Source organism: Mesitornis unicolor, unplaced genomic scaffold (assembly GCF_000695765.1).
Source record: "Mesitornis unicolor isolate BGI_N332 unplaced genomic scaffold, ASM69576v1 scaffold52582, whole genome shotgun sequence".
Classification (NCBI taxonomy): Eukaryota; Metazoa; Chordata; class Aves; order Mesitornithiformes; family Mesitornithidae; genus Mesitornis; species Mesitornis unicolor.
In genome coordinates this window covers 1-26,961 of record NW_010168216.1, presented here as the reverse complement: position 1 = coordinate 26,961, position 26,961 = coordinate 1, and the positions used below count along the sequence as shown (strand labels likewise).

The window sequence follows — 26,961 nt, the reverse complement described above, 5'->3', positions numbered from 1 at the left end:
AGCAAAGCCAGTTAGATCTGAATCTTAAGAGACACAACTTAAATGAACTTAGTGAAAAGGAATACAACCAGTACATTCACTTTCAGTTTACATCAAAGCAGAAACTTTGCAGTTGTTGCCCAAAAGACACAGTAGCTGAAACACGACAGGCACACCTCCTTCCATGTCGAAACAGACCATCATTTGGCAAATCACTACTCTGTAATTTGGAAGTTGTCTCCATTAACAATAAAAACGGTGAAGAAAAGACTCCTGAGATCACCACTAACTAGAAAGACAATTCAAGACTGTAGGTCTAATATGACTTTGTCAGTGCTTCACAGTGAAGCACTGTAGAAGTAATCACTTTAAAACCACCCACAGTAAGCACGAATGTGTTCAATATGCTTGCACTGCAACACCAAGGTGATTTCTGATTTCTGAACTGAGTATGTTTCAGAAAAAAACCATAGTTGTAAAAAACTGACCAACAAAAATACCCACAGGCCAACAGTTTGATGACATTTAGAGTTTATTCCAAAATGACTATTCCCTTCATTAACAGCAGTAGAATGTTTTTCAACATCATCACTCATGTCTCAAAATGAAAATTGGAAGCTATTACATATTCACTCCTGAAATAAGATGTCAAACTTTATTGACCTTGAAAGTGTATGAAAAAAGTCCTTATTTCCTTTGGGTGAACAGTTACTATACAGTTTTCTGAGGTCTCTGTACTATTGGAGAACCCTGTAAAACAAAAAAAAGTTGGTAATTCATTCAATAAGAAGCTTTACTCAATTGTACGTGTTACTCTATCTTAACAGTTTTAACTCATCCCTTCCTTGAAAGCTGATGTCTGAGCAGATTCTGCTCCTTAAAGCTGTAAGTAGTATGGAGCCTAAGATGCACCCAGTCATAATATTAAAATATACAACAATCCACCTACTTTTCACACACTGAGTCACACATAAAACATGAGCAACTTGCCAGTCATGCACCTTTTCTTCCTCATGAGTAAACAGAGAAGCAAGCTGTAGGTCAGGGAGAGCTTTAAACTCCCACCTAGTCCAGCCCAAAACCTCTGCAAGGTTTTTACAAGGCACATATACAGATATAAGCGACAGCAAGGACAATGTACAACTGGAATGAGAAATGAAACGAGGTCATCCACAGCACTTGACTTGAGTGTCAGCCCTAACTTGAATCATACCCACGCAGTTCTTTAAGCTGATTACAGTGGGGATTTTTAACTGCAGCTGTCTGTTTTTCTGCAGCAGAGGCTTAAGCTTAGATTAACACAACTGAGCAGCATATCACAAAATCCATCTGTGTCACAAGTGCGAATTCGTAAAGTAGCCATTCTGGAGAACTCCAGAAAAATTTCAAGCTTTTTAATGCTTCTGGGCAAAACAAGCCATAAGAGAAATACAGCAGTCTTGTATTTGCAGGGAATCTTTGCTAAATATTACTGCGTGCAGGCTCTGCCAGATACCAGGTCTGTCATATAGAAGAACAATACATTTTCAATCTTGTAAATATTTTTCTATTTTTAATTAGACCATTGATCAAGCTTCAACAGTCAATGACGATGCAGACACCAACCACCTAATTCCACCCACCTTTGCTTGGATATTGTGAAGTCTTCCATTTCCACCGCTTCAAACTATTTACATCCCAGGTACCTGTGAGTGATCGCTCTTCCACTAGCATCACTGATCCAAGTCCCTCCAGCAAAGACTGCGAGTAAAGAAAACACAAGGAATCAAACCACAGTGTACTGAAAATAGCATCGCACTCACCAGTCTACTACATAGACCAGAGTAGAACTTCCATCTCTAGCACTGATCTGTTACGCAGAGCAGTAGAGACTTTAAAAATCTGCTAGGTTATGCAACATAAGGGCAACTACAGATTCACCAGGCTTCAAACTAAGCAGCTGAGGTGCCGAGAGCTTCCTCTGTGTTGTAACAAAGTTCAGAACCTACTAATCTCTCCATTCAAGAGCTGAAACTCACATTGCACTTTTAAAAACAAAACAAAAAACCCTATACCTTGCTCCCCATGTTTCTGTCATCACAATCAAAATTTCATATTTTAAATAATAAATGTCTGCCATGTATTATAATCTCCTTCTATATGAAAGATCATATAAACAAGAAGCTGAAAATACAGAGTGATGGAAGTGATCCAAGTTTCAACAACTTGTAGAAATAAACTACAGAGGAAATGTTTGTTTCCTTTAATACTTTAATTTCAGTAACTATAGGTACAACTTGCAATTACAAAGAGGAAAACAGATTCCCACTCTCTGCACTGGTTAAGGTACTACAAGAAGTGTTATACAATCAAGAGCTCAACAGAACCAGTCCTACAGATATTTTATGCAGATCTTTAAGCTGTGCCTATGGCAACTTCATCAGAAGTAACAGCTTCTGTGTGGCAAAGCAGAGTAAAAATAAGACCTGTTTCCCTCTGAGGTTAAAGTCACACTAGTATTTTCATATCTATCTCTTGTGAAGCTCTCTAGCACGTTGGATATTTCATTCCAGAATCAGTTGTTTCTGGAACAAAAACACCTCAAGTGGTAATCTGTCTTGAAGGGTTAAATTTACCTTCAGATTTACCATCACAGGTTGAGAGAGCACAGGATCCTCTCCAACTTCGTACAAGTGCCTAATTCTTAGCAGGACACGAGTGAAGTCTGGATCACTTTGCTTCTGTTTACCTTTAAGAGGAAACAAAATGCAAACTTTTTTTTACTTTAAAAATAAAACAGATTTTTCAACTTTTTTTTTTTCACTTTACACTATCATAATTTGAACTTAAATCCAATTTTTTAAAAGTAGCAAGAGGACTAACAAGAAGAAATACTCAGCTCCCACTGTTGAAAGCAATGACACTAACAGGCATGATGAACTAATGGAGGAGAAATACTTTACTATTTGAGTAGAGCAATCATACAGTACAATTAACTTTCCTGATACAGGCATTTAACATTCTGAATAAATAAAAATACAAGCAACAGAAGACAGAAAGAAAGGAAAGCCACCTTCTTTAAGTGTAACATCCAGCCATTCTTTGAAAGCACCTACCCATGTGGATGCTGTGGATCTGTTCTGCATGATTGGAGCTGTATCTCCATCCTGGAATGCTGAGAGTCTGGAGATGAAGATTAGGTGGGACAGTTACAGGTGAACCAGTGACTGAATTCCGCTGAAGCTGTCCAGGTGGCTTTGGTTTATCTCCTCCATGCAAAGTGAAACAAAGCAAACATCAAACATCCATCACACACACAAACCTGGCCATGGTACTGTGGGAAGGTAAAGAGATTCTTGCTTTTTCTGCCAAGGCAGATGCAAAGCAGATGCTATGCTTTCTCCTCCAAGGCCTTCTGAGATACAAAGCAGAAAGCAGCATTATTTTAACTGCTGGAGAAGTACACTGTACACTAAATTCACCTCACAGGAGGTTTAAAGTCTGCATTTACAAACTTAACATCATAAATCAGACCAAAATAAGTAAGCCATTCAGACGCTAAAGACAGCACAGGAGATGGAATGAGTTACCTGATAATGCTCCAAACATTACTACCGGCCTGTGCTCTAATGCCAGTCCACTTCTCCGATACAAAATATTGGTGACAGCCCTGGTTCCTAAAATAAGCCAAATCACAGGGCGAACCACTGAAGAGTCATTCAAAGTGAGATTGTAATTCAGGTCCCACTGAAGGTTGTTCCATAATCTCCTGTGAAGCATCACCTGTATTGAGAAGATACCTGTCACAACAGTAATCAGCCATCGTGCTTTATTCATATTACAAGCAGTCACGAAGTGATGCTATCCTAGAAAAAAAAAAATAATTATATGTTACCTCCACTTGTCCATTTCCTTGACTTGAGACACCATGAGCTCTTTCTGCAAGCAGCATCAGCCTTGTGGTATCATCTTCAATGTAGGCAGTCTGGACCATAGGATAATAGTTCTGAAAACACACGGTAAATCACACAGTGATAATATTAACTTAGGTAATAGTAATGGAGAGTGAAGATAAAACACAACTGAGTTTGGATTACACCTTTGTGCCTACCCGAGCCACTGTGTTATTCACATACGCCTTGAATGGTCTTTTCTGAATTTGGTATCCATTGTTGTCAGTGTAGAGCAGCTGCTTGGTGTTCAGATTCGTGCTTGTTCTTAGAACTGCTTCACGATTTAATTCTAAAGGCCCAACACTGTATTCTTGCTCTATCCTATGGCAAAGCAACTTCCCATCATAGCCTTCTGGTACCGTATACATCCTGGTATATACTGCATATATGTAATCCTGAGCAGTAATATTACTATAAAAATGAAAGGAAAGATATGCAGAGTTTATAAAGTGGTGATCGCTTACGTCAAGACTTGCATGTTATTCATGATGTTATCCTACAGAGAAACAACTTTTTTGCCTGTGTCCTATATATTTCATGTACACGTACAATTATTTTTAATTTCAATTTAATTCTCAAATGTACAGATATTCAGCTGGAATAAATTATCTCCTACAATTTTCTTTTGTGTTGCAAGTGTAAAGAGGACTCTTTTAGACTAGAGAGGCACTGTTTTTCTCAAAATTAACAAAAAGTCTTCAAATTATTGTGACTCCCTAAGCAACACATTTACATTCTATAGAATGTGTGTATTTTTTCTATCTGGGCAACATTAATTTTTGTGCAAGGATTCCACTGTTTTACAAAGGTCCTTCTCAACTACAATCCTGGTACAATGCCATGTAAAGCAAAAGACTTCAATCAAATAAACAGATTTAAAAGAGTGTGAAGAAGTTATAGACTAATACAATCTTAACACAGAAAAGTAGCTAGTTCATCGGGGGCAGAGTGTCCTTGTGTAGGATTCATTTCTCCTTTCTTTGATTCGCTTGTAAGAAAGATACTCACAGCTATAAAAAAATGAACCATTATGTTCAAATTCTACCCACGTAAGAAGAGGTTAGCTGCAATTTTCATTGAATTTTATGGAACTAGGATCCCAACAGAAGCTGCACTATAAAGCAAGCTGCATAAGATAACTCTGTACAGTCTTCATCTCCCTCCTTGCAGCAGTATGTGGTATTTAAAGGTCCTTCCTCAGCACTACATTTAGAAGTTGCATGCTAGTTTTTTTGTCTGAATCCTGAACATTACACAGAGCTCACTGTTTAGGAGTAACTATTCAGAATTAATCTCATATCTACATCCCAGTGAAGTGAAGCTGTAATGGTGTTGTACCTGTAGAAATACTGCCGTATCTCTGTCATCAAATTTCCAGAAACCACTTCCAACCCCACTGCTTTTGATACTGGAACAGCTGAATCATTTGGGGCAAATAAGTAGTTATCTGAAATAGGTCCTTTCATCACGTCTCCATTCACATGGTACTCAAGGAACTCCTGGGTCAACTGGACAGTCTGGTTAGTCTTCCTGTGAACCCACAGAAGAGGAAAAATATTACTTACAAACTTATTTTGTACATAATAGATGCAAAGCTGAACTGCAACAGGAATGAGGCTGGAAATGTAAGAAAAAAAAAATCATCTGTTTCCTCAAAGTGAATAACTGATTTTATAAGATTTAGGAAATGAAAACTGAAGAGAATTAAAGTGCATCCCATCAAGATATCTGTCAGTGTGTAAGTAAATGGAGTTTCTATGTCAGTTTATACTTTCATAAAACAAAAACATCCTAAGACAGAAATGACATCTACATTAGCTCATTGTTTTGATGTGACAGTTGCTACAGGATCAAAAACTACCCATTGCACAAAAATGAGGTACCTTTCACCGTATTAATGAATAATCAGGTTTATTTAACTGATTTTGTAGGTAGGTAAATCAGCATGATGCAAGTTTCCATATTTAACACTGGTAATTAATATAATGGCAACAGGACAGCAACATTTACACTTGCTCTGTACCTGCTTTATCTCCTCCTTTCTCCCCTGAAGCTTAGAGTTTACCCTTTTATGATTCAGTAAAACAGTCTTTGGAAAGTCATATTAAGATGTTATTACCCTCAGCTACCTGCTCTGCTCCTCTTTTGGAGCCTTGTTGGCAAAACAGGGAAAATAACTTATTCTGGCATATATTTTAGTTAGTGTTAATACAGCAATCTACAAACTGTAATGACTGACGAGCAAAACATAGAATCATAGACTGGTCTGGGTTGGAAGGGACCTTAAAGATCATCCAGTCCAACCTCCCTGCCATGGGCCCAAAGTGCTGTCCAACCTGGCCTTGAACACTTCCAGGGAGGGGGCATCCACAACTTCTCCAGGCAACCTGTGCCGCTGTCTCACTACTCCCAGAATAAAGAATTTCTTCCCAATTTCTAATCTAAATCTACCCTCTTTCAGTTTGAAACCATCACCCCTTGACCAATTACTACCTGCCCTTGTAAAAAGTCCCTCTGCAGCTTTCTTGCAGGCCCCCTTCAGGAACTGGAAGTTGCTATAAGGTCTCCCCAGAGCCTTCTCTTCTCCAGGCTGAACAACCCCAACTCTCTCAGCCTGTCTTCATAGTATACAGCCCTTTAATCATCTTCATGGCCCTACTCTGGACTGGCTCCAACAGGCCCATGTCCTTCTTATGTCGGAGGCCCCAAGTATTATCTACTGCTCCTGTCATAGGGCATTTTCAGTGCAGGGACAGGACCTAGAAGTTCTGGCTATACAAGGCTTCACAGTTGAAGTTTATTTTTTCAACCTTTCCTCCCATGCTGACCTAATGCTTCGCTCTTTCCCATTACCCCAGAGCAAACTTCCTGAAACTCAAACATTCTAGACTTGCCTGAAGGCTTGCAAAGAAAGTGAATAACCCATTTCTCCTACATGTGGGACTCCAGGCTTTGGCTGCCTGCCAGAATAGGATGGAGAAAAAAGAGATTTTATTTCAGTTTTTTGTTCTTACTTTTATTTCTTACTGTATTCCTCATGGAACCTGGAACAGTTAGGATCCAGAGGCACTTCAAGAAAGTACTTACTCCAGGGCTCTTAATTAAGGCTATACTTTTAAAGCTGATTTTAACTATACTGGACAAGTTCTTGCTCTAGGAGACAGAATTATGAACAAAAACACAAAGGCAAAAGAGGTCTAGCAGTCACTACGCCAATGCCAAAGGGGTCAAATCTTCCATCAGTACATAGCTAACAATCTGAATCCTGAGCAGGCAAAAAGCAGCACAGCTCCACTAAAGCTGAAGGAATTGGGCCAATTCACATCAGCTGAGAAAGACAATCTGCAAATTCCAAATCTCACCTTGTTCCTGATTGATCTTCCATTTTATTTGCCTGATTAAACAGAAATTCCTTAGTTAAAAGTTCCCTTTCAAAAATTTTTACAGGTTTTTATCATAGAAACAGTGATACAGGACTTACAAAACACTACTGATTACTAAGAAAAAGCTCTTCCTTTATCACTTAAGGCTCATTGTATAGCCACAGTGTATGTGCCTGCTTATTTATTTTTAATACAAACACACATTCATAACCCTTTTTAGTTCTCAAATACAATTAGATTCTGCTGATCCACTAGTTAATACTGTGATATATCATATTAGACCAATTGCATGGTTAAACAGGGCAAAAACATTACAGAAATAGTACGAGATCACACCTAGGCTGGTGTCGATGTTTCTTGCAGAAAGGAGGACATGTGAACTGGAAATAAAAATGAATAATTGTAAAGAACATTTTGTTAGTTAAGTCTCAGAATTAAGTCACATGATACAGTCCTTGGAGTTATTTTTACAAAGGGTTTTACAGAATCTGAAACATTTTTAAAAACAAGTATGCAATCTCACCTCTCTGTAATGCTGTGCATTAGGTTTGTGTTTTGGTCAAACAAGACCTGGTAGCAGTCGTTAACCACAGGAAGCAACCGTTGACTTTGTTGATCTGCAAGAGTTACATCTTTTTGCTTGTACTTGACTGATCTTCCAACAAATGCAGACTGCTTACCATTCAAGGGTTTAACATTGTATTTTCTGTAGCTCAGACCACTTATTTCAACTAGAATATAGAGATCATAGGTAGAATGGGACTCCACCGAGCTCTGAACCTGTATGTTAACATACACAACAATGCTCCATTACACAGAATTAATTAGCAAGGCAAATATCTTCATGTGTCATAAGCCCTAAATGACAAAAATTAACTACCACTTTAAACATAAGTTTCTAAGCATGTAGTGCTTATAATTCTCAATTATAATGTAGATAGATCCGTGCTGCTTTTAACTGGGACTTTGCTGAACTTGGATTAAGTTTAGCCTTTCTGTGAAGGAAAGAGGGTCACTAAGCAAATTACAAAGTTAGATCTTATTTTAATGTGATCATGGAATCATTGATCTTGATTTAAGATCACATCGTGACATATCTATATGAGAAGAAATCATCACAAATTAAACCAATTAGTCAAATGACAGAAAAGCAACTGAAAAATAAGGGAGATGACTAGTGCAAGTATGAGAAAACTCATGGCAAGAGGAGGAAGCACCCAGACATGCCCTCAACTTAAGCAAGGCATGCGGAGAGGGAGGTATGTGGCATATTTTCAATTAGTAAGCAGAACACCAGTGTTACTTAATAACAAAATACCTTAAGCAACAGTGTTTAATCATCTTTCAATTACACGTACCCTGCCCATTAACATTATATCATTTAGGGTTTGGGGAAAGAACTTTTGGTTTGTGGCAAGAAAATGGGACTAGAGAAACACTGTACAGATTAGTTATGACTAACCAGAAATTAAAGCAAGTTGTCTGTATGTTCACACTGTGGATTGGCCTATTTCCAGTTACTCACACTGCAGACCTCCTAACCTTAATGGTATCAACAGGGCCTATTCCCACTCTCTCCCTTCACTATACAGCTTGCCAAGCCTCAGTTCCTCTCAGACACATACTCACATCAGGATTCTGAGCTAAAGGTTTCTTTCTCTCAAAACGGAGAAGAGTGTGATATGAATGTACTTCTGAACCATACATACTGGAAGAAAAAGACCCCAAACGGACTTATTACTGGTGAAGAGATTTCATTTAGCCTCAAGTAACTATCCATATGTATTTATGGGTAAGTTCTAGCAAAAGAGGGTACAGAATAACTCTGGAACAGAGAACTTTGTCTTTTCAAAATAAAGCATGACAGCTTGACCTCAGGGCATCCTAAATTCTGAAATAAGTACTTTAAATACATGTCAATCTCCTCTCTGTAAATTATAAGGCTAAAGTAATTTAGACAGCGGGACTTCTGGGAGGTAAGTAGCTGACAGGTAAGCACGACCATGTGCTAACCCAAGAGACTGATGGCTTCCAGATAAAGGCAGCATGGTCTTACGTCATCGCCATGTATACATGCAGGAACAGGAGACACCTGTTGTATATCACTACCTGACTACGATGTGCCCTGATGCATGGTGATAGTCATACGTCACAGGTGATAGAAACTCTGTCCAGCTGGCAGAACTTGCTGAGCTATCTGGCATCTCAGGGACAGTGGGGAGCATCTGGAATTGTGTCACATCTCTTCAGGCCCTACATGCAGGACGCATTCCTACAGGTTTATGAAGCCATTGATGATGACGCACTCTCTACAGCAGACGCTCCTGAGAAAGGCCAGTGCTAGCATTCACTTGAGGCCACTTTCTTCTCTCCCAGGGAACAGCTGGCCTTGTCTTGGAGCTTGACTATGACAGAATGATATGTCATATGGCAGCTAACTGTCCCCCTTTTTTTGGGCTTGTAAATAAGACCTACAATTCTTAAATCTCTTCTCCTCCCCAAGGCAATCTGTCAATTGTACAAACACGACTGTCAATTGTAGGGCAGGGCTTCAACCAAAAAGGCTTTATTGGAAACAGTGCTTTTTTATAGAAAGAAGAGCAATCTAAGAAGTGCCAAGTCACACACAGTAGGCATGCAAAGGACAAACCAAGCACATGAGAAGAGCTGGAAGCCTTTTTGGACATCAAGGCAAAAAATGCTAGTTGAGAGGACAGGGAAGTAAAAAAAAACCACCAAACAACAACACTTGAGGGAGGACTAGAAAATGCCAGTTTGAACTAACACTTGTTTTCACTGTAATACTGTATGTTACCACATGTTAACAGGAGGTAGGATCAAGTCAGCGAAAACTTACAAATTAAAGAAAAACAACAGAAAAAAGTAGAAGTACCTGTGCTGGCACAGAATGTCCCAGTTCATCATATACACTCACTGCCAGGCTGCTGACAGAAACCGTGACAAAGGTAGTGATGTTCCATGCCAGTGGATTATACACAACAACATATTGGTCAACATCTGTAGCACCTTTGTGCACATAAACAAAGCTATGAGTCACTAAACCAATGTATTTTCAAAATGTGATATTAAAAAGTATTTGAGAGATCTGTCTAGGTGCAATCGTCTTACAAATTTTTTACTCAAAACCTCACAGTAAAACTTCATGATTGAAAAAAGGAAAACATTTTATAGTGCTTCATAAAACCCTCTTCTGCTTTATTCTTCTATTCTTTACCCAATAAAAAGAGACTGTGTACTCAGAAAATGACACCTGGGTTGAATGTAAATGCATTTAGTGAAAATAAGCAGCTTACAACAACTCATTGTCATGCAGTATTAACTTTGAGTTGTACAGCAGATCAAATGAGAAGCCTAATCTAAAAACAACTCTGTAAAAAACCAAATCAGTCTGTTGCGCAGCCCACGGCACTACTTACATTTGACAGTTTATAAAGTTACTGAAGTAAAGATAAAAGGGAATGTACAGAACAGACTTAGAACAGACTGCTTAAATACTCCTTTACTTTTTTTACATAAGCTGGCAGTACACTATAGCAAGGACATTTCTTAACTGTGACTGTGCTTCTTACCAAGTAATCTCACGTTTCACAGTAAGGTTAGTTTAGTAATTAACCCAATCAGTACCTCTTCCTCCCCTCCGTTATACAGCTGAGGTCTGGATCTGGGAGCCAGGTCTAATATATGCACTGGTGCAGGACTCTGGCTAACATCAGTTTAAAGATCCTGGTTTAAGATGCTTGAGATCTGAGAGCTCACAAATTCATCTGAGTTTGCTTCAGAGCTAGCAGGTCTCATAAGGCAAGAACAATTTTCCAGCCATGGTTCACAGAACTTAGATGGTACAGAGTATGTTGATTATTTTGGAAAAAAAACATAATAGCTTTCATAAGTTAGCCTGAAAACCAGAAAAGCTGTGTTAATAAGTACCTGGTATTTCTGAGTCTTTATTGTAGACAGAAGAATAGACCTCTCCATTCTTCTTTGCATTGTTCATGTCAAAGATTAGGGAAGCCATTAGCTTCTTTACGTTGAGCATTCCATACATCAAGTTATTCATGTACATGTCCTTCACCTTGGGAGACTCCGTGCCTGTTATACCATCGTGGTGCTGGACCTTGCATTTAAGAGTAGTTTGAAAGACCACAATGACACGGGATGATAACTTCAGGATTGCATTTGTATTAACATTATCCATTACCTTCAGACATACAACTTAAAATACTAAGGTCTTACAGCTGTAATCACAGATTCATATTTTGCCAGTTCCAAATTGCTACATACAGAACAAAATGGTCAAAGATAAGATGCACACAGAAATCCCTCTATGCATATTCCTCTATTAATATTTAGAAATTACTAAAGTTACATACTTAAGGGAAAAGAATACAAGTTACTAAAACCAAGAACACAGCAAAAATACCATAACAAGACAGGTTTTTCATTTCCTACTAAAATCTGGTCAATAACTCAGCTGACAAAATACTTATTACTACCAAAAGCACTGAGTCCAGGAAATGGTTAATGGTAGGAGGCTGATCACTTAGCTGCTGAACTCTGAAGAAACAAATCTGCCCTTCCTCTTCTAACTTGCAGATTATCAGTAGTTTTCAGTAAGTTCAGTTTTTATTTTATTTTTTAAAATTATTTTCTAAATAATAAAACTAACATTAAGAAAAGGAATTTTACATGCAAAGTTTGAAACCACATACTCAGCTGAAGAAAACATTTGCCAGTAACCATGTCTTGAATGTATGGCTAAGGGACTGAAGTCATGTTTCAAGACAGTTTTTTGAAAAATTGCTTTATTTTTACTTACGATTTGCTAAAGGGGAAAGTTATTTCTAAAAACATAAAGGCAACCTCAAGACACTCCAGCTGAAATGCTTAAACAAAGGTTTGCCTTTAGGCAATAAACATTTTCATTAAAATTAAAAAAATCAATCAATCTTTACCTCTGAAACTGCCCATCTAAGGCTCTGAAGTTGCTTTAAGGCTCCACATTTGCAAATAGAACTTGCTGGGTGCTTCCGGACATACTGTGTGAAAAAGGATTCTCCAGCATAAAGCAGTGAACTTGCTCTCCTCGCGACACCTTTTAATGTGCTTCGAGAAGTGTAAAACCCAGTCCATGCTTGAAATGGCTCTGTTAAGAGTTGAACAGATCTGATACATGTCAAAATACCATTTCAATAATTCGTTATTTATTAAACTATTACTGTACAGCTTCTTACATGAAACCTTTTGTGGGTTTACACATGATCCATCAAATGAAACAGTCATAAGCCCTATGAAGAAATACAGTCATAAACATGCACTTTGGAAAACTACAATCTTTCCTACAGGCCTACTAACATGAGAATTGCTACAAAGCTGTTATCAACTAAGTTAACCTGCATTTGCAGGTTCTGCATGAAACAACTTTAGCAGTTTCACTGAAGCGTATTTTATTCTTTGTTAATAAAGAAAGTAGATTATAATCCTTGATTACTGCTTGATACAAACTCTCTGTATTCCCCTCTTCTAGTCAAAAGGATCTTAAATTTCATTTTCTGAAAATGGAGTAGAAAGAGCGTTGTGACAACATGACTCCAAACTACTGCAGCACTTCAAACTACATCAAAAGATGCCCTCAAGTGGCCAGTGGAAAGTATTTCAACAGTTAATTGTATTAATATGTTCCAGTAATCCCTAGAGTAAACCAGGAAAACAAATACTTGTGTTTAAAACTTCCAAGTTTCTACTTACATTTTGTTTGTATGTTTGTTTCAGAAGGATTTTTTTTTAATACACCACTGATAAATAGTTTAGAGAGAGAATAGAGAGAAGCTGCAGAAAGTGCTTTATAAAGTGCATACGTGCCCCATAACAATCTGCTATCAGCCTAGGACCAAAGGCAACAATTAGAAAATGGGATCTTTTGCTCAACGACTCCAGGACAAATTCTTTTTGGCCTGAAAAATGCTAGAAGTTCAAACAGAACGAATTTCATTTCAGTTTTCAAGGTTACAAGCAGAAGAGACACTAGCACAGCACAATGAATGTAGAGTAGAAAAAGGAAATACTTATCTGGGATTTAAAACTTGAGTTTCAAAGGCATATGTCAGAAGTGACACTGAGCCCAGTAAGTGACTCATAATAAAATGGCATAGAAAGAATGAGAGAGGATTAATCATCAAGAAGCAAAATAGTATGTGGGAGAAAGTGCGCTCAAATCTATACTGCAATTGCAAGGCACAGTAAGTCGTTTGGGGAAGAAATTGCATCTATGTGTGGGCACCCACCTGGAACACTGAAGGTGCTGCTATTAAGAAAGCTAATAGCAATCAACTACTGCCTCTAAATTATGCCAAAAGATACAAGTAAGAGCCCAGACGTAAAAGGATATTAGCACTTAAAACTGGCAGTGCATTTATCAGCAAGTTGTTAGATATGACATGATCTCTAGAGGGAGGTGAGTAAGGAATCAGTCCATGTAATGATTCACAGGAAGCAATAGTTATTTTTATTAATTTAAAAGTTAACACACACATTACAGAATATTGGATGTATAAGCTAAATTTGGGTTATAATGCCATAAAATGTGATGAAGTCGTGGTAGCTACAATTATATAGAAAAGTATTTTAACAGTAATCCAGGCAATGAAACAAATTAATGAGTTTAGGAACTGAGAAGTTAGCTGTGTGTTCTCTCTGCATACTTTGATAAGGGTAAAGGTAGTTACCCCTAAAAGGGTAAATCTACTAGGGAAAAGGATTAAAGGGATGTTGGGTATGCCATGCCTTCTTTCGTATCTTCCCAGTACTTTTATATAAGCAAGTTATAACACATTCCACACCCCACCCCCCAGAACTTAAAACTGCTTTTTTTTAATGGAAAAGACAAGACTTTCTCCTAGAGCTACAAGAGACTTCAGGGATTCATCTACACTAGTGTTTTTTTTGGATCAGGAACATGTCTCTGAAGTGAATCTACCAGTCGTCCTTACCCAGTGTGCTTTGTTTTATACAAAGATTGCATTAATGGGCATTCAGTCCATATGACCAGACAATATCCTGGAATTTTCCTGGAATTACATAGAGTGTGGACACCAAATATTCAGCACCAACTGTTTCACTTTGAGCACTCCTATTCCACTGTACCAACAAAGAAGTGCCCTGAGAGCTCTCAGATTGCCTTGGTCCCTTGGTTACCTGCCTTGCTTCTCCTTCTGACATTCATAGATTACTCCATGTCACGTTTCCCATCTCTTCTGTAATCTATGCTTAATCCAGTTCTTGCCAAGTTTGCCTATTTCTATACACTTTCTTTCAGGGTCTCTTCCTCCACCCATCATTTCCAATGGTTCTAAAGAAATATTCCAACTGCTGTCCTACTGTCTTTCTTATAACGCTAAATTGGGATTAACTTGTCTATTTGATGACACCTGATAGTGTAATTAAATGTCATAAGGAGACAGTGTTTTTCCTCCTTATTTCTTGTTTTCTCAATTTCCTTTTATTAAAATTTAAAATATGTGCATTTGAGGCAGACATTGTGCAGTTGTGAACTTCATTACCTGTTGAATATGGAAGAAAGTCTTGAGAGTCACGAATTTCCCATGTAAGATTTCTGCTATAAACTGCATGGAAGTAATCACCAAGAGTGGCATACTGGACAGTCACTCCAAACTCATCGGAATGCTTGTTAATATAATCCAACAACGGGTCCATGTTGGAGTACTGAACAGATGCATTAAAGAACTGTTTGTCACAGCCCTGAAATTCCAAAAACAAAACAGCCAAATGACCTCGAGTCATGCAATTTAGACTAGTGTTGAAAAAGATCCTTCTATGTCAAAGTGGTATTTCTTTTGATCTTGATTGCCCATGGGAAAGTTATTTGTTACAAAATGTCAAGAATGGGTAGTGTTACTGTACATATCAGCTGATAACCAACCAGCATTAGAGACAGGAAGAAGTGTGTTGACACACCATATTGTGCAAGACCATGAAATTTCACAGTAGCAACTGGAAAAGGCATGCATACCTGCCTGGAAAGACAACCTTTGTTTCTTTTCACTCAGTGTTTCTCCTACTTAGTAGAAAACAAGAGCAGAAAATAAGAACTTCCTTAAGAGTGCTTACAGCTTTAGCAAGTGCTGAGGACATGATATGAAACAAAACAATCTGGACAGAGATCCCTGCAGTACAAATATCACACAATGTGTTGCTGACACAGTGACAGTAGACTACAGTACTTCTTATGCTCATCCAAATAGGGAGGTGATACACTGTGTATTAAAGCCTCTTTCTTTGAGCATACTTGCACAATTTCTGCCTTCTGTTGAAGATGTCTCAATATAGACTATCTGCATATACAAACATTTTTTTTTAAAAAGACATATCTAATCATGTCTTTGTTCTAGTACAATAGCTGAACAGGAAAATGAGAGTCAGTCAGCCATGGCACCATGTGTAATCTTACAGTATCAGTATTACAGCATAGGCATTGATCTGAAGCACGTGCTAAGAAATCTTCTCCACATAAAAAGGCCTAATTGAAGCCTTCCAACACTGACACCAGCTTATCATCATGAAGAAACGGCCAAGGAGGCTCTATTTTCTTTGCAAACCCATCGTCCACCCTAACCTTTACCTGACGAGCTTACAGAGTTCAATGTGATGAGCTGAACTCATTCAACTCATGAATGAGTTGAACTCAGAGGTGACTACTCACCCCTCTCTTTCCCAGCTATGAATGCCATCCCCATTCCTTCCCCATTTACTAGGTGTTTCAAGTAAGGTCACTGTCACATTCTTTATGAATCCTAGTGCATGTCTGTCCCTCAGGCCTAACAGGGTAACTTACTGATTAGAAAAGTGGAACTTCTACTTCCAAAACAGAAAAGCTCTTCTGAGATACCCACTGACCTTCTGTATGTATACAGCAGAAACTGGAAAACATCTTCAAACTTAGATGAGCTACTGAAACATATCATACTAAATACTCAAAAGTGCAGCAGTCAGTGGAAACAAGACTTCCTAATGTTGTCGCAAATTAAATCTGTGGGGAAGAAGTATTATGTTTACTAGTGAAAACTACTTATTTATAGAGCACTGCCTTCAACTCATGATCCAAAAAGCTTGTCTCATAAAAAGTAGACACTTTACACTGAAGGGGATCTGCTGGGCTGGTAGACTCTGCTCACACTGACACAGAACACAGTAGCTGAGGAACACTGTAGCTCTGTAGAACAAAGATATCCAGGAGAACCTGCTGTAGTTACTCATCACATCCACTCACCAGCAACTGCACAGGACAAAAAATACCTCAAGGATCAGTTTGGTCCCTTAAGACAATTCCATACCTCCTCCTCCATCTGCTACTTTGGCCTTTAGAGAGGCACGTTTGAACTCTTACACTGCCCCACAGCCCAGTGCCTCCTCCTGCACAACCAGCTGCTTCAGATCATGAGTGAACACTTGTTTGTCCACGTAACTCACCACAAAAGCACCAATAGTGAGGTCTGATCTTAAATGAGAAGGTGTGTATTTCCTGATTTTCTAACTGAAGGGAAAAAAAAAATCCAAGCACTCCAAACTATTTGTAATCACAAAAAATAGCTGGGAGGGATCCATGTATCTATTTTTCTCTACTGCTTTACATAGCAGTATGAATAAGTAACAAACTTTTATGACTTTGTTTAAAACTCTTTATCACAAGCACACAAATTGGAAGTCAGAGACGGCAATCTTCTTACGTTACTGCAAAACCATAGGTTTGCATCAAGACATTTGGAATTTATTCATATTACTCTTAACTCCCTTCTCCTCCACCTTCCACCATAACTTTCACTATAGCACTACTGCAGAGTATTATTTTCCACTTCTCCCCTCATCCTCCCTCTAAAAAAAAATTCAATACAAACAACGATGTTGTAAACACATGAGAAAAACAAATCAGTGACTCAAAGCTGCATCAGTCAGAAAATGTTTGTTCTCTTTGCAATAACAGATACCGTGGTGAAACAGTCACCTGAAGAACAGGTATCATCTTTTAAAATTTTAATTATGAGACCTGCAGCATTCACCAAAATTCAAAAACTGACTGTACATTCAGTTTAGGAAAAGTTATTCTGAGAGAGTATCAATGCTCTATGTACATGTAGGATGAAATTAACATTAAAAAAAGCGCATCTGGCTGATCAAGCTAGGATATGCTTATGTTTCTAACTAAAATATAAAGACTACATAAGAAAATTATTACACATCGGTTAGAAAAGACCTTGCCTAGCTAATGCATAAAACATTTTCTTGTAATGCTATAATTTTTGTTAACAGAGTCATGTGGTGCTAAGCAGCTACGTAAAGAGATCATTTAAACAGAGAGGAAAAAAAGGAAGCAATATTGCAATTTACAGTTTCGCAAGAGTTCATGTTTACAATTTTGTCACATTTCTTTCTATATAAGATAGAGTGGAAGACTTGGTAGACAGCCAGCAGATTGTGCAAGGAAGTTCTAGTTTTCCAAAATCATTACTAAGGAGACATTTGGGCCCCACTTTTTAGAAAAACACTTTACATGCATTTTTGCAGTACATACTGTAGCAAAGTACCATCTACTCACTGTTCATCCTGTAGGTGTACTTTCCATTTCTAGAGCAAATGCTGATCATGCACTTACCCATGGCCACAAAACATCACTTGTTCGGAACCAGACTGCTCTCTCCTTAATGTCTGCCACCATGGTTTGTGCATACAGATGGATATTGGTATCTGTAACAGGGAGACTCATGTTCGGATAAACACCATCTTTTGGTGGATCTGGGAAAGCTGCAAATCCATCCCAATAAAATCCTGATCTAAATAGAAGGAGAAAACAGTAGGCTATAAACAGGATTTATTCAACTGAGAAAAACACATTAAAAGGTGCTGGGATAAAATACAGACATACGGGGAATAAAAGCAGCAAAAATATTCGGTTTGTATTCATTCATTCATTCACTTCATATTTAGGTTTTAGAGTTTATTTGGGGGTGGAGGTTAGGGGGAAGGTTGTGCAGTTTTCTTTCTGCATTGTGCAACTTTCCAAGTCCCCACTGTTTGCTGGCACAGAACAAAGAAATCATAGGACAAAACAGCAAGCTTTGCAACAATGAGGATGCTCCCCCAAGTAGACTTTGTTTACAAAGAGTATTTTACTGGGTAAGCCAGTGAGCAAAATAAAGTTTTCAAAAGCTCTCAGATTTTTTTCACAAAGTGAATGGAAAATCTTAGTTGCTTTAGTTTATACACAATCTCAGCCCAATACAATGCTGAAAATCTTCCACAGAAAATCAATTAGCAATAGCTAAGTCCATCCTGAGCTTTCTGGAGTTAAATCTTAACTTTCCAGGCAGAGAAACAAAAACCCATTTCTGCTTTGGACACTTTGTGTTTATAGCAACTGGTATGTTCACATTTTTATTCTATATATGTTTTATAAGGACTGACATGATATATATATGTAGATGAAAGCTGTACCTGTGTTCCAAGCCTCTTGGTGCTAGAAAACATTATTTTTAAAGTCTGTCAACATTTTGACATATTTTTAATCCGTGTCAGTAGTATGTGTCACTTTTGAGCATTCAGTTGTTAGGTACTTTATTATGGTGGGTAGCTGGGTGTTCTTAATAATCCTGACTCAGATCTACAGAGTTTAGACATTTCCTTGACCTACTGCAGGTCAGGAGAAAGCAGCGGCATACTGCTGGAAGAAAACACTCGAAGAAAATGCTTAAACTCTCAGAAGTAATCAGTATTTCTGCCTATTTGCGAGATCTTCAGACCTGTTTGAAAAAGGTATTTGCGACGGGGTACAGTAGCTGTACTGATCCATAACATGGGTGAAGATCTCCTGTCTTTCAGATAAGGAAGGAGAGCCCTGCCATACAAACTGAAGCTTCTGGAAAACAAAAAAGGTAAGAAACGGTTACCCTTGATGACAAGCACAGAAATACCATCATTAATAACTTAAGACCTCACCAAGTCCATCTTCCCTTTCACCACTTGTAATACTTTAAGTGCTTTTACTTAAGACCAGCCAATGGTACCCCAAGGAAGGTGACATACTATATATAGGAGGCTATAGTGTTGCCTCTTTCCACTGAAACTGATGGAGAAGGAGAGGAAGCAGAACACTGCCGGCATAAAGCTAAAATCAAGATGTAAGCCTAACTTGTCACAGGCATTACACCTTACATCTTTCAGTGGAAGTTGAACATCTAAAACCTAGGAAAGATCCAGATGCAGGTTGGCTCGCACCGTAGTCAGTGGGAATCACTGTTTAATCAACTGAAACAGAGTTTTTACAGTTTTGGAAGCCTCCAGACTGTCTGGTGCCAGAAAAAAAAATAGATGGGAAAAAACTGTCAAAAGCTCATAAAAGATTTTAGCAGAAAGAAAATATCGTAATTCACTGCGAACATAAGGTGGTAGGCTCTGGCTTCAAGTTCAACAGCACTTTTGTTGTCTTCTTCAGACATGCTTGAGTTTCACCCAAAATTCATATAAACTGCCGATGTCCAGCTCATACAAGTGAAAGCTCCTTGTTTTCACATAATTTAGTGTGTAAAATTGATGACAGATCAGGATCCAACATTGTGATACTAAAATAAAAACATTTACTATGTATGGGATGCTGTGCGAGAGAAGGCAAAATGTTAAACAAAATATGAATTCAGAAAAAATAAAATTAGCTGCCACCCTACCTGACCTAGTATTATCAATTTTACAGGCACAAATAAATCTTCCAAGCATGACAACCATAGCACCCAAATATACACACCACACTTTAAAACAGTCTATTAAAAAACCAACATATCTAAGGTTTTCTCAAAGACAGCTAAAAGCCATTCTAGATGCCTCCAGGTCTAAGACTCCGCATTCAAAGTCCACTTACGTCTTGCCCAACTGCCTCCATGTTGTGTCTTCTTCAGGCTAGACCATATTTCATCCTTGACCAGATGTTACCAAGACATTACTGATCATATTATACAGATTAAATATATTTCACTATTACTGCATGCAATCAGCATGTTACTTTTGGAGAAGTAATACTGACATTTTCTTGCACAGATCAGAGGGATGATTATTTTAATGTCATGGTTTAGATTACTAGGTAAGTAGAGGTTGGCAGTGAGTTCCACTTCTAAGGGTATTTTTACCTTGTTTTTCTGCATGTCAGCCTTCAGATCATAGTCAATCCGAGAAATAAGATGAGCATTAAAACCAGCCAGAGCAAAAAGAGTTGGTGTTGTAGCTGAAGCTCCAAAAGGATCAACGTGCCAAGAAAACTGAGGCCTGATCCCAAAAGTTTCATACAAAAATCCATGGCCTTCTGCAAAGCAAAACTTGTTTATGTTAGGAACACTTTTACAAGTTCATCTTATAAATTTAACAGGCATATAGTATTATAAGCACTTAAAGGATAGCTCTTTGCTGCTGTTTTCCAAAGCATTTGAAGTTTTAGGACTTTACTGATTCAAGGTAGAAAGCTTCACACTGACAATATTTATTTTGTTATGGCAAGTATAAATTATTAACATCATAAAAGGTGAATAGCAAAAAGGAATTATGATTAGAGACAGGCCTGGGAAACAGTACAGATACAGATTAGGTTAAGGCTAACAGCCAGGTTGGAGTCTGCATGAAAACAAGCTGGGTTTTAGTTTGTGTTTGCTCAAATAATACCACCCATTCTCAGAAAATTTCAGTCTCATATCAATGTCAAAGGGACAGGGAAGCCATCCAGTAAACAAAACTAACATGAATATGATCCTCAATCATAAAAAAAGATAAAAAGCCAAAGGCTAATAGCAATCTTGATACAAAATGTTATTTACAACCAATGTTATTAATTTTGTATTGAAATTACTTTCAAAAGAAGAAACTTCCAAACCAGAAAGACTAGACAACAGAATAAACTCAGACAAACCACTTAAATGAAAGTAAAACTACCACCTAAGCAGTAGATCTTATTCAGAACTCCAGTATATCGCACTAGAATCCTCACAATAAATAAAGAAATAAATAAATAAGCTGATCTTAATTTCATAAGTCTGAAATGCTCAACTATTTGAAAACACAACCATATCTTTCTCATTTTGGACTAACGCCATTACAAATTTTAGTATCACATTTGAATAACTGAGGTTGCAAGGCATTCTCTTTTCACTTCATCTTTATCATGGTTAATGTCTTCTCTAGTGAAAATATTCACAAACAATTTATTTTAACTCTTCTGACTAAAGCACATTTTAGGCAGCGTTTGCTAGGCTTTTCCGAAGCACAGCTGGCTGGACAGACAGAAGACATGAAATGTAAACCCCAAATGTCTGCACTGGCTTTGTCTTCTAGAGATGAACTCCACACACAATGCAAGGACACTTTTTTTGTTTGTATATACTCATACTTAAACTGAGCAGAGTGTTTTCAGGAAAAATAAATGGGAATTTTAAAATACATTAATACTTTAGTTCCTACTGCATAAATTACCAAACTTGATTCTTCTTTAAAAAAAAAGTTTATACACAGAGCAAACTATTAAATTAGAAAGAATGTTATTTGCAGTTAAATCCAATGAAAGAAAAAGCTGTATTTGCATTTAATAAAAAGACTCGTCAGTCAATATTAGTGTTTTCTTTGGAGAAGTCCTGGGTTCAGTGTACTAACCCCATATAACAACCTTTAAACACAGGAGTTGGATGAGGAAAAAAAATCAGGTTCATTCCTCTCCTCCTCTTGGCCAGAGTGTGACGTGGTGACTCACTGAGATGCAAAAGCAGCTGCTATCCCTGTGCTCCTGACAAACACTGACAAGGCAGGAAACAAGGCCAGGGGTGCTGCACAGTCAGACTCAGGAAATGATGGAAGTGTTTTCTGACCTTTCACTCTCCCAGGTAGAAAGCTGCCCAGAGTGTAGTCCTGAAATGGGCAGTGTTTCTATCAGTCATAACAGGCAGTTGGTGCTAATACATCCCCTCCTGCCCCACAAAAGCATGCTACTCCCTCATGGCATATTATAGGCATCCATAGCACAGTGGTGGCATGATTTATCCTGTTTCTTTTTTCATGAACCAGGTGGAGATAAACCTAAATACTAAAAGACTCTCATCAGATGGAGACGTGTAACACACAGATACTTGGAAGCAGACACTAGAAGATTAAAATGGGAAATATTGCATCTCTTGGAAATATGCACCTATTTCTGAGAGAGACTGCTGATAATGATTACAAGTGGGAGTTTCTTCATTAGGCAAGGCTTTCAACTAAGTTCAGACGACCTCAGTGACATTCTGTGGCCCACGTTCTGCAGAAGATTTTGCCTAAATGACACAACCTCTCCACACTCTGAATTGCTACCAGGTGTTTTCTTCTGGCGCATTTCATACCCTCAATTGCACCGTAACTTTCTTCCCAGGCGCTTAAACTCTCAAACACACACACAAGAAAGGCCTCTGCTCCAAAGGAATTTATAACTGACATCAATTAAACTTGTGCAAGCCAGCTGTCAGTAACACTCCTGCTTACTGCAGAACTGTTGTGTGGTGGGTTTGGTTTTTTTTAAGCAAAAATTTTTCTACTGATAACTCACAAGCAAGTTAAAAAGAAGAGGTGCTTTCATCAGTTCTTGAAGAGTAAGAAAATAACAGCAAATTTGGGGTGGAGAAATGAAAAGCAAACAAAACTCCCAAGGTCATAACAATGACAAATAAAAGTTAAATGCAAATATGCATACCCGTCAACTGTAAAATCTGATCATCAATTAGTGTCACAGCTTCATCATGCATCACTTGTCCTCCAATGACAAATTCCAATCGTCCCTCCTGAAGCAACTGATGGACCTATGATATTGAAATTAGGACATAAAACATAAACATTATTTCAGTCTTATCCAAAACAGCTGCAAATTCATTTCAGATCACAGCACATTATCTGGACACAACACTTGTTAAGAAGGCATCCAGGACAAAAGTGGGATAAAAAGGCTGACTATACTGAGTGCTATCCAAAGGAAAAGAAGGGTTAGAAGCATCCTAATGTGCTGCACAGTGCATTTATTTACCCAGCTTACGGTGAAACCAGGTAGCAGGCACAAAGGATGCACTGCCAGGTAGACCCTGACCTTCTGGTGTTTCTCAGCAGGGCTGTTACCGTGCCTTTAAACTAACCATACACCAGACTTGTCCCCATACACTGCACTGGCAGCAGCCTGGGATCCTGCCTCAAGGCAACCAGAACAAACAAACAAAAGACACCAGGGCTTCTTCCAGATTCTTCCTCCTGCTGCATCTGTCTTGGCTTAGGAAAGACACTGTGTGGCTGGATGAGAGAGCAATATGCAAACCCATGCAAGCAGCAATGGCCAGGCTGCCAGGGCTTCCTTCGGGCTACTGCACCTCTCTAGCAGTTTGGAGACTGCAATCTGTGAGATCCAGGAGGGAGACAGAGTGTGCCATTATACTGGGGTCACAAACACACCCCTTCTACTCTGTATGCATTGATTTTGCCTTCAGAGCACAGACAAGTTGCTCAACTTGTAAGGGACGGAATGCTTTATTAAGAAATATTCCACATGTAGCAGGTTTGTCTGCCTGATAAACCCACTGCTAAACTTCATTTCTGGTCTTTTTCCTAGTTTAAAACTGGCAATATATTATGACCCGTTCAACTGTTCAAGGTATTTCTGGTTTTTGTTTTGTATTGGTTTGTTTGTTTGGGGTGGTTTTTTTGGGGGGTGTTTGTTTTGGGGTTTTCTGGAGGTTGGTTTTCTTTTTATTTTCAGCAACTAGAAACAAGTATGCTGACAAGTACAACTTTCCACAAATGGTCCGGGTGAAGGTGGGGGGCGATGTTTGGAGCGGGGGAATAACAGTCTGTCCATTTTTAGAAACATTAGGGAGTCTTCTGGTTTTATTATAGTTACTTAACTACCTAGAACTTAAAAGATACCTCAAACTTCCAACAAAGAAATTCTGTATAAATATGTATTTTAATCTCCATCCTTTTTTTTTTTTAAATCTGACACATAGGATGCCAAATCCAGAGCTATTATGTTTATTTCCCCAGGAACCTTCAGTGAATGCCCCCGTGTCTGCTCAGATACGATGCCAGATTGTCAATTTTGATTATAATCATTTCTCTCGTTCACAATGTTGTGAAAACGCTTCAGGGGTCAGCATTCATAAATTAGTTCCAGCCGACTGTGGTGACTGATTAGCATGCTGGGAGACCAGATAACTGATATCTGGTGTCAGCACAGAACTGGTCCTGACCTACATGAAAAGCATCTGTGGCTATTATTCCCCATTTGGAGGGATGTCCAAAAAAGAGACCTCTGATCCAAACTTTGGGCTACGGGACATTATTTAATATAAGTTTTGCGGAACCACTGAGAGGCTGAACATACAAGAAAAATTATTCAAGTAATTTAAATAATATCTAATTCTAGAATTAAAAACAAAAAGTAAACAATATCTTTAGTGATAAGCATTTTTGCTGACCAGAACTGGGCAAAAGGAAGGAGGAACCAAGGAAACAGACACAGCAGTACTGCAAGCAGCAGGCTGCTACAATAGTAAAACGTATCTGTGGTCTTTGGGACAACTGCTACTATCCTTGCATCAACTCACCCCTACAAACCAGACCGAAGTGGCTACACATCTTTTTTCCTTCCATAGTTAAAACACCCAGCCACCAACAAAGGGTAAGGCCATAAGAACGGTTCACACAAGAAAATACCATGGGAATAACATGCACTGAGAACTAAGAGGTGAATATCTGGCTGAATGTTGCTGCAATACATTTCACTCCTATGCATTCTCTTGCCTGAAGTGTAAAATCAGCTTCAGTTCCCTGGCTGCACCTTTTACTAGTTTTTAATGCTACCACTCTAACCCAAAGCAAACATTCCAAAAGAAACTAGAATTAAATGTGGTACTTCAAGTAAAATACTAAATTAAGAAAAAAAATGGCTAAATTAAAACCAGACAGCCTGTATAACAGAAAATCATTAATTCTGGAGTTCAAGTGGAAAAAGCAGGACAGTAACCAGAGTGACCCAATTTCAAGGCCCAATATTTGCAACTCGCTAATGTTAAAAACACGTCACTTACCAGCAAGCATCATAGCTCTTAAATATTATTAGAGATCAAATGTTTGACACACAGGTTCAAGATGAATTTGTTTTTAATAATTTTAATTTTCAGAGAAGCAACTATAAAGTAACTAGAGAACTGACGAAATATGCATTAAAGCAACAATTATTAGTAATTAGACTTATTTTAGAAAGTTAGAGTACTCTTCTGTCCCTGTGCAAAGTAGTTCTTATGCTATTTTCTTTAATTCCTCCACCCACGACTTGCAATACAGTTTTCTAATTAAAAACTGACAAGATAATTGTCCTGCAACAGGCAAGTATGGGCAAGGTGCCCACACAAATACAGTGAGCTGCCTATACACAGCAAAACCTCCTATACAAAGGTCAGCTGCACACAGGTTGTAAGCTGTTATTTAAATACTAAACGTTAGAGAAAATCAGAATTTAGTGAAAGACTAGCTTAAAAAAACCCAAACACACATGGGGTGTCTTTTTTACATGACACTTTAAACATCTAGCACTTTAAATAAACTGAAATGTAAAGTACTGCAAGTAACATGCTGCTGTTGGCTGGACTCTGGTAACAAAACAGACCATGGTGTTCTGAGTGAGTACCTATGGGAAGCTGCACTTGTATATCCTCTGGTTTTGGAGTCCAAAACTTAAACATCTAGCACTGCAATGCAACATGTGACCAGCTACTAGGCCACCAGCCCAGTCTTTGATTTCAGCATGTTTGTTTTATGTCAGAGGAAAGAAGAAATGACAAATAAAACTTACTAGAAAAAAACCCCAAACAATCCTCAAATCAAAGCTGTAAAGACTGAAAGGGATCTCAGCTTACAAATAAATAACCCAAGAAACAGTTATTGCTGTTGAATCTACAGTCACCAGTGCATTATCTATGTTTACAAATGGCAGGTTTTTGAGCAATACTTAACTGGAAAGAAAAGAAGTTCCTTCTTGTAAGCAGTGTGCAACAGCAGTTTATAAGCTTCAAACATTTAACAGATATTGGTGCAGACTATCTGAGAATCATCCACATCTTATACTAGCATGCCCCCAAATAAGAAAGTCACTGATGAAACAAGAACTGTAAAGAGTCTTAAGTGCAAAGGTTACTACCTCCTACTGCTCTAATCTATAGCTGGGGCTTTAACCACTTGCAACTGCCTTTAGAGTAAAAGTGCTTTCATAAGAAGTGCCAGATTCAGAGACAGCTTGCCTCCTTGCCCCCTGAAAAAGAGTGCGGCTTCTGTTAGCAGGAATTATAGCTCCAGTACAATTTACCTGCTCCTTGTGAGTATCGGTGGCTACTGCATCCCACCAGAGTCGAAAGAATTCCTGCTCCACAGCAATAAATTTGCGCTGCTTTCCTTTCATTAGCTCTTCTACAACAGTTGTGTAGACATTTGCTGCATATGCATGCATACTTTCCTGAAAAAAAAAAAAGTAGAAAAGTATTATTCTGTGTTGCAGGCATGCATCGCTGGTAAAATACAGTGATATATCTATATATATATATATA

The 26,961-nt window shown here is 38.2% G+C and overlaps 1 protein-coding gene across 1 annotated transcript; it reads right to left on the bottom strand.

The window, feature by feature from the left end:
- Positions 1-497: 497 nt before the first annotated feature.
- On the bottom strand, positions 498-26,867 carry MAN2B2 (mannosidase, alpha, class 2B, member 2). The gene is made up of 18 exons (XM_010178920.1): positions 26,724-26,867; positions 23,073-23,178; positions 20,500-20,672; positions 19,123-19,238; positions 17,979-18,156; positions 14,872-15,070; positions 12,268-12,458; positions 11,243-11,429; positions 10,188-10,321; positions 7,818-8,074; positions 5,250-5,441; positions 4,070-4,322; positions 3,854-3,964; positions 3,549-3,741; positions 3,075-3,227; positions 2,595-2,707; positions 1,602-1,719; positions 498-729 (listed from the first exon to the last, which is right to left on the bottom strand). Exons 1-18 carry the CDS (start codon positions 26,862-26,864, stop codon positions 635-637), a joined length of 2,910 nt encoding a protein of 969 aa, XP_010177222.1. The 5' UTR covers positions 26,865-26,867; the 3' UTR covers positions 498-634.
- Positions 26,868-26,961: the final 94 nt, after the last annotated feature.

Excerpts from the sequence above, each read along its gene's own strand:
- MAN2B2 (XM_010178920.1), bottom strand. The coding sequence starts at position 26,864 with ATGCATGCATATGCAGCAAATGTCTACACAACTGTTGTAGAAGAGCTA. Across the intron at positions 19,239-20,499 it reads CTGACATGCAGAAAAACAAG|AAGCTTCAGTTTGTATGGCA; the intron begins GTAAAAATACCC and ends TTTGTTTTCCAG. Across the intron at positions 15,071-17,978 it reads GTGATGTTTTGTGGCCATGG|GGCTGTGACAAACAGTTCTT; the intron begins GTAAGTGCATGA and ends TTGGAATTTCAG.